Here is a 15,265-nt window from a genome sequence, read left to right on the forward strand (position 1 = left end):
TATGTATAAAGAAATAATTATGCATAAAGAAATAATTTTGTTTTTAATTATTTGTGGATATGAATTTTTAATAATAACGTATTTGCAAATCTATGCAATCAAAATTTTAAAAGAAAAAGTATTTTTTAATTGAAATCATAAGAATCGAATTACAAGATTAATCAATCCAATGAATTAGTTTTAAGAATTTTTTTTATAAAAGGATGATAATTGTTTGATTCTAATTAATCTTGAAATAAAATAAATCAAATTTAATTTAGAAATGATTGAAAAGTTAATGAATGAAAGTTAATGTTAATAAACTAAACAATAAAATAAAAGTTAATGTTGTATGTTTTAAATAGTTGTTAAATGTTTACAAACAAATATTATTTGAGGTTGGTAAAGTTTTTAAATTTTTTATGCTCAAATCAGAGAGCTATATGCATAATATCGTTATAAATTTAAAAGAGTATCAAACAAGAAGGTATACAGTGGATGTGTTAAAATGAACAACAACTACGTTCATATTATTTTGATTAAAATAAAAAAAATAATTGGACTTTTATATTGATTCATTATGCAAGATATTTTATTCCAAGAAAGTTAAATAAAATGAGCTTCAATGTATTTATTGAATAATAAGATGTAAATTTTTGTGAGTGTCTCATCGTATAAATTAAGTACTGAATTATGTAATATTTAATATAACACTTTAATATTTAATATAACACACTTTTGTAATTTTTTTTTTGTATTTTTAAATTTATTTACTACAATATGCAATTTAATCTTCAAATGAAAGAAAAAAATAAGAAGTTATTACGTATAAGAAATTTCAATAAGTAATAAATTTTTGTTATTAGTTAAAAAACATTTTCAGTGATTTTTTTCTCTCGTATAAAGCATATTTCTTTCATTCTAAAAATAATATTTGAGTTTAATTTATTCAAATAGAAAATTTAAATTCATAAATTTTAAACTTCCTTCCGATTTTTCATAGCTTTGTGGATAAATATTAGAATTTAATTTGTATTTTATATAATTTTTTCAAATAATAGAAGCTTTGAAATTTTTATTAAAATTTATTTATTTGAAAGATGTAATTTTACATTATTCGAAGTTTCATCAAACAATTTTTACTTTATAAAATATAGATAATCTCAAAATTATAAAAATTGTTTTTGAAAGCGATAAAAAAAATGAAAAAGATATTTTCTGAATAAATTTCTAAAATTTTAGGGCAATTTCTAAATTATATGTGTTTTTTTAAACACGTAATTTTAATCTTTAGCGAAAAAAATTATTAAAAAAATATAATCTGTATCAGCATCTTCTCCTTCAATTCATTTTAATGTTCACGTTTTTTATATAATACAGTCAAATCCCATTATAATGAATTCTGAGGTTAGTTAAAATGACCAGACTTTCTGACTTCAATTTAGAGCAGGCTAAATGAGGTGGGGGGGGGGGAGGAATGAGTAAGATATTATAGTTTAAAAAAAAGACTGCGTTCTCCTATTTAATATGTGTTATTTAAACACTTTTGTATTGGTATAAGACTAGTACAAATATATTATTAACCTTAAAAATGACTTACTATAAGGTAAGGATCCAGGTAAGCTGGATCTCTCATATTCTATGCATTGTAAAGGTTTGTGTAAGTAGAATTCTAGTGTTATTTTTCTGAAATTAAATAAATCAATCGTTTAAAAAATTAACTACTTATAATGGGAAAAGGAAATGATAATTTGGATATTCTTTTCAAAACCGGGACAAATCTGGAGCATTTTTTAAAATCTGGGCGAAGAGCTGAAACCGGGATGGAATCTGGAAAGCCTAGTCATTTTAGTGGAGAATTCACAATTGTAAGGAACTTTTCACTATAGCTTTTTTTTATACATTGAGGAATATTAATAATATTTATAGCGAATTGTTATTATCAGAAAAATCTAATAACGATAAATAATTGATGTCGAATATTAATTTGAAATTTAACTTAAGTTTTACTTCATAAATGGAAATCAATGATTTGATTATCTTTAAAATAAATGATCTATAATCTTAAATTTATTTTTCAGGAAAATTAATTCTTAATGCATATCCAACAATGATCTTATGCTTTTTTTTCTTCCTAAAGTTGACTTTACTCTTTCGATTCGACTGTTACCTTTTCATTCACTGTAGCTAATAAACATCTTTTTTTTTAAATCATAATACGATTGTCACAACTTTAATAGAAATAAATAAATAACTTTTTAAAACTTATCATTCAGTAGACCCAATGTAGCTTTTTACACTGATTATTTGCTTTCAAATATATAACAATAACATGAACTGTTCAGTAAATATTCATTAATATAAAAAGAAGTGCACAATTTAAGGTTATTGTTCAATTCGTACTTAAAGAACCTTCTGATTCAGAAACATTTGAACAGTTCATTCAACAGGATTCGACTGTATTATAAAAGAAAGGTCTGAAAAAATTAAATAATAATATTTTCTGCTACAAATAAAATCCTCTAGATCTCCATGTCGGGCACCAAACATAGCAGATATGACGGACAGAACATTAAATATTGATATACATATTTGAAATTTAAAATTGAATTGGAAGCATCTCGGTGTATTATACCAATTCCCACAAACTGAGAACATATGGATATGTGGGTGAAAATTGCTTACGACAGTCACTTTAGAATTTTCTAGAACTTTTTTTTTGTGTTTTCTTTCTTGATGGTCACGTTAGCAGTGGGATGCGTTCAGAAAGGTCCTGGCCACACGGGGTCGCGCTTAGGGCCGTATCCCATAAGGCTGCGCTCGTAGGAATCCGTAAACCAGCTCTTGCCCCATTTCTGTTTGCCATCTGCAAGAAGAAGAGATTGAAAACAATCATTATGAGCATATATTTATGAAGGAAAATAAAGTATTTTTTAAAGAATCCAATTTGTTTTGAATATTAAAATATTGAAGATGGTTTTCTGTTCGTCGAAAATATGGATTTTTCTCAGAAATATTCGACATAAATATGCTTCTGGAATAGTTAGTCATCTTATTTTGGTTCTTCAGTTTCTTCAATCTCGAATGACAATTAATTCAACATTTCTAACGAAATTATACATTTTGCCAGTAGAATCAGTAGATTATTTAAATCATTGACTTTAGATATTCGTTAACCGTAATGAGTTATTTAAAATTTAGCGATAATGAATAAGACATCTTTAACTTATGGATTCCGACAGAACGGAAAATGACATTTCTGATTAAGAATTTGAGGTGCCGTTTAATCATTAAACATTTCAATAAATATTTTGCTCCCCAATGCATTAAATCAGGGCCAAGTAACAGTTTCATATGTTTCCATAAAAATGCTGAAAAAGTCTCACAAATTGACGTTAAATTTCTTAATTTAAGTCAAAGAACAATCTTACAGAAAAAAAAGAGTGGAAAATAAACCCCCTGAGAATGAATTTTCCAAACGATATAGACAATTATCTAGGCTCCCCTCAATTTTAGGGGCCCTCGAGACATCAATTTTTTAAATATTTTTTTAAGAGTAGTTTTATTCCGTGCTTTCATCTGATTTACAAATTCTTTATACTTGAACAAATTCTAATTATAATTAATAGTTGTTTAAATTTTAGAATATTATTTGTAGGAATATTTTTAAGTTTAAAGAAACTAATTCAAGGCGAGTCTAAGGTTTTTGTATTTTGTTGACACTAACAATTAAACTTTTAATAAACTTTGTATTAGAATTTAAAAAAGTATTAACATTTTTTTATCATCTTGCTCAAAATAATTTGAATAAATTATTTTTACACTCAAAATATTAAAATCAGTCCTGCAATTAAATATTTTTCCAGTTATGACATTTGCTACCTGAAAACTACTTATTATAAATTAAAAAAAATCATTAAGAACACTTTAAGTTTAGAAATTAGTAAGATAAAAAGGGACCCTTAAACTGGTTTTGATATAGGTCACAACACAGCCTAATGTGGTCCTTGACCTCCTTAAGAAAGATACATAGAAAGAATATAAAATTTGATAATACCTGTAAATAAATTTTACACACAAGGAACGTACCAGAAAATAATTTATTTTTCGTATTTATAGACCAGCAAATAACTTTTAATTCAAAAAGACAGCAATTAATCAGACAATAACATTTTATGCGTGGAATCAGCCCTAGCAAACAGCTTTTTATATGTACACAAGTGCCTACATATAACTTTTTATCTGTAGGGTACAGTACTAGTGAATAACTTAAATCCATAGAGACAACAATTAATCAGACAATAACATTTTTCTGTGGAATCAGCCCTAGCAAACAGCTTTTTATATGTACACAAGTGCCTACATATAACTTTTTATCTGTAGGGTACAGTACTAGTGAATAACTTTTAATCCATAGATACAACAATTAATCAGCAAATAACATTTTATCCACGGAAGCAGCTCTATCAAACAGCTTTTTATTTGTACACACAATGCCTACATATTACTTTATATCTGTAGCGTACAGTACCAGCAAATAACTTTTAATCCGCAGAGACAGTAACAGCAAATAATATTTTACCGTAGATTCAATCCTAGCAAATAGCTTTTTATCCATAAGCACAATACTTATGCATAACTTTTTAACAATAAGGTACAGCACCAGCAAATAACCCTTCCCTCATACATTCAGTAATGACCAGAAATGTTTTTATCCACAGATACAGTAGTTGCAAATAATCAGTTCCATTTTCGAATTACTCGTTTTCTGCCCTCAAAATATATCAGTTTATAGGAAAAATAAAAAATAAAATTAATTTCTTATTAAGACTTAATGCTTATGAAAGAACTGTGTAACTTTAGTATGATAGAAAAAAAATGGTAAAGATGCTCTTATGCATGAATGCATATTGTTGGAATGAAATGTTTTTGAATATTTCTGTACAATTAGCAAAAAGTGAAAGAAAAGCATCCCAACCAATTCTAGCCTAGTTCGTAAAACTCATTTTTTTCCCATACACATTACGGTGGGAAAAAATATTTACAAAGATAAATAACCTTGGCACTTGAGCCAAGGATTTTCAGATAAGAATATAAGCTTTGTTTAATCTGACACTCAAATCTGAAACTGTAAAAATGAAGATGAATGTACTGATTTAATAACTTAAGTCTTCTATGTGGCTCCTGGTAAGATTTCCCGAAACAAAGAAACAAAAAAAAAAATGAATTCATATTTTATGAGGTTGAAACTTCTTTGATGTTGAAAAACTTCTACAGCACCAATTTGTTTAAAACAGCGTTTTTTTTTTAAAAAAATGCTTTTTCTGATATTCCAAATAAAAGCGTGCATGACTCATAAGTATTTCAGGGAATAATCTGAATCAAGGCAAAACCGATAGTATTTGAGCAAAGAAAGATTATCGATAACCAATTTGGATATTAATGTTTCTATGATGTAAAAATTTCGGTTTGTGGAACATATTAAACTCGATGCCACTGATTAATTAATTTGGAAAGTATGAAATGATGATAATCTTTATTTTAAGAAAATTAAATACCTAATACCATTGCTGTAGTGATATTTAGTACTATTTACTTCACAAAACTAATAAGACGATGGTTATTATAGAATCTGGCTATTACTGTTATTATAGGGTCATGTGTGGATTGTGTTGCATGTTTTTCGAAGAAGTTAATATTTATCAAATTAATCTTGGGGTTATTTTTAAGTTTGGGTCTGAAATGGAAAAAAATTTAAAAGAGATAAATGAGATCATGGGTTGCTTTCATTTAAGAATTTTTGATATTCGATTTGTATAATATTTATTGTTTGGCTAAAACTGTTGCTAAAAGATAAAAAATGATTCTAGTAAGTCGATTTCTATGATATCATAGTCACATGATAAACGTAACTATGTAGAACATCTAAATTTCTGAAGATACGCTATGATGTACTGTCGATATTTTATGCAATTATTTTTAGTAGAAAAAGAAATTATTATTCAGCTATATTTTTGTTATAATTCATTAATTATATAGTTACAATTATACAAAAGAAAAGCTTTTCAAATATTCTTTTAATTATCCTTAGTTATAAAGACATAGGCATATAAAATTTGAGTAGAAATTTCTAAGATTGCATCATAATATGCATTGTATTCCTTTAGGCATAACGTTTTCTCCAATGTATTGATGTAATATTTATTGGATAATTAGCAAACAGCAAAAATAATATTATCTGCATATTTAATAAAATTGATAAAAATATATAACCAGTACTAAACACTGCTCCGATTTTGCCTATTTTTATTTTATATGAAAATTCATGATTATCAGATATATTGTAACATTTTCTACAAGGAAACATTCAGATAGAGTTCAAAACCCATCATCACTGTGGCAATTATGCCTCTTTGTATTTTATATCAAAGTTCATGATTTCTAAATACATCAGAAACAGTCGTCTGTCTCCTCTATCTTCCAATTTTGAGAGATGCTGAAAAATAAAGATTTCTCACCTCAAAGGTTTGAATATATTTGTCAATTAATTTTTTTTCGAAAACATAGCAATACAATCAGCATGCTTTAAGTTCATTGAGCAAGTATAATTTAAAATTAAACAGTTTTATAATAAAGTATAATTAATCAAAGTTGGTTGTCACGACTAAATGAATAAAATTAATACACTGGGTAAGTAGCTAGTCTCCAAAGGCGGTTAGTACAATAATCTAAATTAAAGCTTCTAAATACATTGAGAATTCAAATAAAACAATCTAAAATAGTTTTATTTAATTTTAGATGGTAAATTAAAATTATTATAAGGTAAACAGAAGATAATATTAAGTTCATAAAATCATAAATCGATGAAGTTTCTTATGTAAAAACTGTAAGTATATCAGAAAAAAATAAGTACAAAAACAAATAATGAATTTAAATAGCGTTTTAATAATAATAGAATAATTGAATTGTAATAATAATAGAGAAGTCGTGTTTTTGTTCCTATCATTTCAAGAAACCGTTTTACGTTTACGATACGTAATGAATTATGAATAATTGAAATTAATTATAAACCGAATTAAAAATAAAATGAAATTTATTGAATTATAAATTGAAAAAAAATTTAAAAAGAATTAATCACTTAACGTTCATCACGTGAAAATGATTTTATCTCAATAATCTCTTTAAAGAAATTTTGATTTACAGCTCTAACAATACAAAAATATTTTAGAAACTAATTAAAATTTTAAAAATGTAACGATAGAAATTTTTTTCTTAATGCAACTCTTTAAAGTAATCAAACAAAAATGTACCAATTCTAGGAAATAGAAAATCTCTTTTCTCGGTAAGATTCGAAATGGAATTTGTTGCCTTCACCGAGAAAAGAAGTTAAATAAATCTTTCGTTTCCAGATTACGTCAAGAGTTAGACTCTTCTTAGAAAACTATAATCCTTTTCCATCAAACGCAAGTAAAGGGTTTTCAAGTTGAGAATTAAACCGATCCATTTTCTCTTCTTTCCTTTTTCTCAAAATGTTGTAAGTGTTTTCTTTTTACTTACTAAAAAACGTCTCACTATTACCTTAATACTGTGAGACTTCTCTAATATGAATGTTTTAGATGGAATAAAGTCTATCTTTTGTAAGTCTATCTTTTTCAGTGGTGGAATTGAAATTTTCAGTTTCCTATCAATCCTTGCTATTTAAAACAGAATGGTTATTTAAATCAGCCGATTTTGGTGGTCAGTTTGTTCGTTCAGATTATTGACTTTTTAGACTGCTAAATGATTGATATGTAATACATTACACCGCGTCATTTGATGCCATTGAGGAACATGAATTCAATTGAATCAGTTTACTGCAAATTAAAAAAATACTGCAGTTAGCAAATTACTGCAAATTCACATTTGGAAATAAAGGAGAAAATGAAGATCCTAATACGGAGTTAATATTTCGTAAAAATATGCGATTGAATATTTCGATGGATGAGTTTGAATTCCATCAAATAGTTTTAAAACATCGTTATAGATAGTATATAAAACTGAATTTAAAATATTATTAGAATTAGGGAAAAAACTGTACGGAAATTAAACTGATATCGTTGGAAAGGTAATTTTTTTGAGTTTCAAAATAATACAAATTATATTTTTGTGAGATAATTATTTTGTTTCGCTCGAAATTAGCTCGAAATCGCGTTGGCAATGAATATTGAAGCTCTAAATCACGTAGGCAATGAATACTGAAGCTCGAAATCGCGTAGGCAATAAATAAAGCATAAATGGCAATTTTCATCATCCTCTTTTAGTCGCATATATTTTTTAACTGCTTTTACCAGCATTGCATTATGATTATGCATGCTTCTTTGACAGCAGATGCATTTTTAAAAGGTTGACGTAGAACTATGACATCAAAACTGTTATTTCATCTCAAAATCATTCGAGCTCCAAAACTTTGAAAAAATGGAAGTTTATATATATATATATATATATACAGAGAGAGGGAGAGAGGGATAGAGACCTATAGAGAAGTCTCGTGATTGTTTCAAACCGGTTTAAACTGGTTAATCACTTAAATTAATTAAGCCAAATAATGACTTAAAATAATAATGTTCTCACATGAAATTTGAGATCGTAAATTTCATTTTAATTTTTTCTTTTATTAATTTTGTTTTGCTATCTGCACTTAGGCAACTGCTTAGACATTAAAAGATAATCCTGCTGATAAAAAAAACTGTAATAAACGTTTATAAATCTTTATAAAAGATAACCCTACTCATAAAAAACTAATAAGCGTTTATAATTTTTATAAAAAACAACCCTACAGATAAAAAAACTGTAATAAATTTTAATAAAAGATATCCCTACTAATAAAGAAAATGTAAAAAATGTTTAAAATTTTAAAAAAAAATAACCTTACTGATAAAAAAAACTGTAATAGACTTTTATAATTTTATGTAAAAATGTAAAAAACGTTTAAAATTTTTATAAAGGATAACCTTACTGATAAAAAAAACTGTAATAAACATTTATAATTTTATTGTTACTTTCTCTTCTGAAGTATGATGGTCACATGATTCGAGATATGATTCCCATTGCATTAGTGCATATGCACTTGGGACTATATAAACTAGAGGGAGTTTATATTATTAAGCATTCTTATGTATTATGAACCATATGTTATCTGCGAATAACGGTTAAGAAAGAACTTATTAGCATGCCATCTTTGGTGATATATCACGGCGATGCGATTAATGCAAAAGTAAAAGAAAATCGAATGTATATTTTGGAAATTCTTTTTCAGCCGATTAAAACAAAAATATCTGATTATTACTTGAAATGACCAGAATACTAGATTTTGTTTGTATCTTTAATGTCGAGAAAAATCTCGTGATAGGATGATAGAGAAATAAAATATTTGTTAAAAAAATTTTAAGATTTTTCTTTATTTCAAATTTTTATATTGAAATCAGTTCAATTATCTATTTCCATATTTAAACATATTAAATGTTTTCTCTTTCACGATGCATCATGGAAGACACAAAAAAGAAAGCAATAATAAAATTGCCATTCGATCGGTATACCAAGGTTCATTTCAGCAAAATGAATACTTGAAAGACATATCTAATAAAATCTTCAAAATGCAAAAGTATAAATAAAGAAAAAGTTAAAGAAAACGATTAATTTCTGAATATCGTTTGCTGAAAGGAAAAAAAAAATGTCGAAGACAAAGAAAGACCAATTTTGTTGCAAGAAAGAGAACTAACTCTCTTTTTTTCCATTTTATTTACGGGTAATGGAAAATATGTTTAACGACGCATAACTTGAAATGTTCTTGTGTGTTCAGTCCATGCTTGAATGGGTTTATGTGTGTGCGTTAGAGATCTTTTTTTTTCTTTTTGGAAAATTGCTTCGAGAATAACTAATATGGAAATAAAGAAAAGCAAAGAAAAGGCGCCCATTTTTATTACTTTTAAAGTCGTCTGTCATGACACAAGAAAAAACAATCCACTCCAGCAGATGCCTGATGATGAATTAGATTTAAAGACTTTTCTTTTGTCATTTATTTTTTTATGTCATGACTGAAGGAACGATTATTTAAAACGCATCATTAATCTTTTTCATAAGATAAACTAAGAATTCTGGAATGTGTAGGGAATGATTACCTCTGGTATTTTTATGACTTGATGGCTTAAATTTTCATTCTGTTTTGTTTTCTTTGGACAAAGTATGTACTTAAAAAGAACTAAATTACTTTTTTGAATAATTTATGACGGTATTATTTATGGCAATAAGGTTTATTAAATTCATATTTATTCCTATTAAAGATAATTTTATTATGTTTTTTTTATTAGCTTAGTTAAAAAACATTGAATAAAATTCTTTTAAATATCTTTTATCTGTATATTGACTTGGTGAAAAAGTTTCAGTGTGTTTTCATACAAACATTGAGTTTTATATGTTTAGAGTTATAGAGTTTTATATGAAGCAAAGAATCAACAAAGTAGATAATACGCATGAGAGTTGCATTTTTATGATTTATACTATGTTGGGGTTGCAATACCATGAATGTGTTCACATTAGATGACATATGCAGTGAAATTTGACTGTGATATCATAAAATTTTTCTCTATAGATGGTATAAAATAAAAAATCCGTTTTTACGAACAGTTGAACACTGTCTGCTGGGTCGATCTTTCAAAACAAGTGTTTTTGGTCGTTGTAGATTTTCTGATATGCGTATGCAGTGAAAAGAAAGCGGAATTTAAAAGTATCAGGAAAGAATTTTCCGTGTTTTATCTTGATTCCAGTATGTGAATCCAAGCGTTTAATTCTCTGACATCAGTACAATATAATTTGAGATTTTCACACATATTGACATAAGCCTAAAGAAAAAAGAAGAAAAAGAAGGCATTTTTGTATATTTATGAAAGTGCAATAAATTTTTACTCCAACGAGTAATTTATGTTGAAAATAGGAATCAGACTTCTTGGAATGATGGAAAAAAAGCCTGGTTGAGAAGCTTTTTTGGTCTGAATAAACATTTTTATTTCGTTAAGGTGTACGCACATACTTGAAGATTTTTTTAAAAATTTTAACTTAAAAATCCAGTTTTTTTACAGTATGTTATTAATATATGTTTAAACTCATTTCAGTGAGAAAAAACCATATTACACTAATGATTAATTAATTAAATAATATTTAATGAGCTAATTAGCCTATTTTTTGAAACATGATATCTTAAATTCTAATTTGTACAGACACACAATTCTAGTTTAAAATGATGCCTAATATTAGTCTTCATGCTGTCTACCTCAAACAAGTTATAAAAATGTATAGTTTTTTTTTAAACAATTTTTTCATGAACGATGAATAGAAAAAGCGAGATTTTTTCTGTAGTTTTAACTTTTAAACAGCTATTAAAAATTTATTTCTATAAACATAACTTTGATTGAGGCACAAAACATCAGCTATTTCATACAGATTATTTTGATATATAAATAGCTGTATTTGGTTAACTTCTTGTTGAGTTATGATTGTTTGAATGAAGTAACATAGTGGAAAAATATCATTCTTCATAAAATGAGTTTTAAAAACACCGTAACAAGAGTTTTTAATGAAAGCACCTCAATGAAAATAATTATAACTCGAGAAATATTTCGAATATTGACAACATCTTGGTATCGTTTAAAAGCTAAAGGATCAGAGAACATTTTGAAACAATGTGTACATACACCTTAAAGGAAACTTCCTTGAAGAAACGAGCAGCATTTCACCTTTTGATTTTAGTTATAGAGGAGTGTACACAAAATCTTTTAATAAATTTTAGGCATTACAATGCATTTCCTTTCTTGCATATGAAAAGCGAAATTATTGTAATAATGAATATTGTAATGAATCATTGTAATAATTACAATATATAATATTGTAATTGATGAGTCCAAAAAACACACTTTTAACTCTTTTTTTAATCAATTTGTCAGTATGTTTATCGGTCTGTGAACATTAAAAAAACACAGCAAGCTACTTAAAAAAATCCGACAAGCGGCAAGCATGGCATTTGTTATGAGGTTTCCTTTTAAATAAAATTTATAGGTATCTATCTATCGTAGGTAGGTATATACCAAATTTTTCATTGGAAAGTATGTCCATTTGCTCGTTCATGCCCAGGTGCGCACTATAACTCGAAAAAGTAAATAGTGATACGAAAAAAGCGTTCAGAAGGTGTATAACGAGAAGTCCATTAGGTCATCGATAAAAGATATGGGCATTTTATTCGACAAGAAAACACGAAAGTACACATAGCAAAAGAAGCGTACACAAAATAGTTCTTGCAGTTCGGCACTCAAACAATAAATAGTTATAAAACAACCACAACAATACAAATCATTCAATGAAAAAAATTAACTTCCCAAAATGAGAATATGCTTGCCTATTCGTTTTTGTGGATACAACTGGTATACAAGAGTTCTATCTCTCGTGTTTGTATATTCTTTGTGATAGAGAAAAATGCTTCTAGAAGAATATCGTATCTTCGCTCTCCTAATAGAGATATTGCCAAAATTCCAGAAATTTCGTGAACCTTTGTTTCTGTTGACACAATCCTCAATGACTCCCGCCCCGCCAAATCACTAAATGGTCATCAACGCACTAAGGGGTTCATTGACCTGACTCCATTCGGCATCCATTAAAATATCTGAAAAAATTTCTTCTTTATCATAAAATTAACTACTCAGAGAAGCAATATTACAGATTCATAACAATAGCAAGATTTCTAGAATGAAACAGATGATTTAGCATCAGAAGTATAAATCTGCATGGAATTTTGAGATAATATATCAAAAGCTTGATTTTATATCGACTTATATATTTTACTTTCTCGTATACATAGTATAGAGAAAGTGTATAATCGAAGTCAAGAATCTGATGAAACTTTTTTCTTTAGATTCCCCTTGAGTTCAAAAAGAACATTTTTAAAAAATCTCCGCCTGTCTATCTTTTTGTCTGTGACAAAGATAATTTAAAAATGCTTTGAGCTAGATGGTTGAAATTTTGTATACTGTTCCTCACAACAAATTTTTAGAATTCTATCAAATTATGAGCAAAATCCGTTCAGAGGAAATCTGTCTGTCTATCTGTTCGGATATATATTAACACGACAACTACAAAACCCAGAGAGTTAGATAAAAAAAATCTTCTACACAGATTTAAAATCTTTAGTGTAGACTGTAACGTAGCGAATTTTGAGCCAAATTCAACAAGATGTTGGTCGTCCATCGGTCTGTACTTTTGGAACCATGTAAACACCTTAACTGAAAAACGAATGACTTAAATATATGAAATTTGGTATGGAATTTTGGGACTACAAGTGTAATTTTGTGTCAAATTTTTGTTTCAATCAATTGGGAAAAACCGTGCCTGAAACACAAATTCGATTTTTGGTTATAATTAGCAGTTTGGGATTAATCACCTAAAAACTCGCCAAGGATGGCATGACAGTAAAATTACTAAAATCATTTCAAAGAATATTTCGTAACTATTGTGCGCCAATGACAAGCAAGGCGTTCTCTGGGGCAATATACTTATTAGAGTATATGCGGTTTTGGAAAGTTTTGGAAAGACCACTCCCACTGGTTTTCTTTTGGCAAGCGAATTATCTCCAATTTCGGAACAGCGTTGTCCAAACTTAAACTACTGATTATAATAAGTTATATTCAATTATAATAATTACGATAATTAATTCAATAATTATAATAATTAATGTATCACAATACTTATTTATTGAAACCAAATAGCGATTTTCAGTTGTTATTTACTGTATGCTGTGAGTTTGTATAATAAGAATACAGGACCATTTACGCTATTAGAGATTTGTCGCTTCTATGTGAAATTCAGTTTCGCGGTGGTTATTTGGTCTCGCAATTCTGAATCACTCTGAAATGACGATATTGTTAAATAGACGCAACAAGCGTTTCAGTGGCTAACCAATGAGGAATTCGGGAAGCCACCGCAGATTAAATTTGCTCTAGTTCCCAAATACACTTGCGAAGGACATGCAATGCTTCGGTTATAACATCGGCAAACAGATTCGAGGATTGCTTAGAGAGTGTAAATCGAGTTCGTATTGAATCCAATTATGTGCCACACTCAATTAGAATATCCAAATATGTAAATGCAATGTACCTATGGAATTTAATATTCTAAATTTAAGCTAAACACCTAAAAACAGCAATAGTATTTTGTTAAAAGCGAATACTTTGTAATTTGTTTGAAAATAAGTTTCTTGAAGATGATTTAAACATTCTTCATTTTTTACAATGTGTCGTGTTCCGATTTTAGGTACGGGCCGCGGTGCCATGGTTGTAAGGTCTCGGCTTCGGAACAGGAGGGTTTCAGGTTCTTGACCCGATTCCATCGAAGAACCGTCGTGTAAGGGGGTCTGTTGCACATTAAATCCGTCATGACCAAACGTCCTCCCGCTGGTGTGGTGTGGAGAGGGGAGTGCCAGATCAGGTGTCGTCCTCGTCATCTGACCGTGGTTCAAAATTACGATGTCCGTCCCAAAATAGCCCTAGTGTTGCTTCAAACGGGATGTTAATATAACCAAACCAAACCGATTTTAGAGGCTTTTGTTTAACTTGATTTGTTTCAGGTTTGTCGAAACGAAATTTTGTAAACGATTTATTATTCCATATTGATCGAGGACCGTTACAAAGTGAATTCATTGAGATATAATTCTGAAATATGTTCTTCTGTTTAAAGATGCTACGAGTGCAAATTTTGTCTTTATATCGCTTACCAAGGTGAATGTCTTGAAGAAAAATATATCATCCATTTCGAATGGTTGTTTTTCTTCCTCGATTTGAACTCGATCGAGCATGTATGGGACATGCTTAGTTGACACATTGAGGTATGTAATTTGTCTACTTCAAAATTTGTGATAACATTGATGGTTCATGATAAGAACAGCTAGGTAATCGATGATTAAAAATGAAAAACGATGTAAATAAATAAATAATTAAACATCGTATTACGTTTCAAAATGTTAAATCAAATGTTCAGATTTTAGATCTTTTTATTTAACTTGATTTATTTCAGGTTTTCCAAGACAGAGATTTGTAAACGATATATTACTACATATCCATAGAAGAAACGGCCTGGTGGTAAGGTCTCCGCTTCGGAACCAGAGGGTTTCAGGTTCGAGACCCGATTCCACCGAAGAACCGTCGTGTAAGGGGGTCTGTTGCACGTTAAATCCATCCTGACCAAACGTCCTCCCGCTGGTGTGGTGTGG

The 15,265-nt window shown here is 28.3% G+C and overlaps 1 protein-coding gene across 3 annotated transcripts in view; it reads right to left on the bottom strand.

Annotated features, from left to right (window-relative positions):
• Positions 1-1,153: 1,153 nt before the first annotated feature.
• Positions 1,154-15,265, bottom strand: part of LOC129987636 (uncharacterized) — a 363,982-nt gene continuing 349,870 nt past the window's right edge. For all 3 annotated transcript variants that reach the window (XM_056095596.1, XM_056095597.1, XM_056095595.1), the window contains exon 5: positions 1,154-2,845. In XM_056095596.1, coding sequence (XP_055951571.1) covers positions 2,742-2,845 — 104 coding nt within the window. In that variant the 3' untranslated portion in view covers positions 1,154-2,741. The remainder of the gene's footprint in view (positions 2,846-15,265) is intronic.

Source organism: Argiope bruennichi, chromosome 10 (genome assembly GCF_947563725.1).
Source record: "Argiope bruennichi chromosome 10, qqArgBrue1.1, whole genome shotgun sequence".
Classification (NCBI taxonomy): domain Eukaryota; kingdom Metazoa; phylum Arthropoda; class Arachnida; order Araneae; family Araneidae; genus Argiope; species Argiope bruennichi.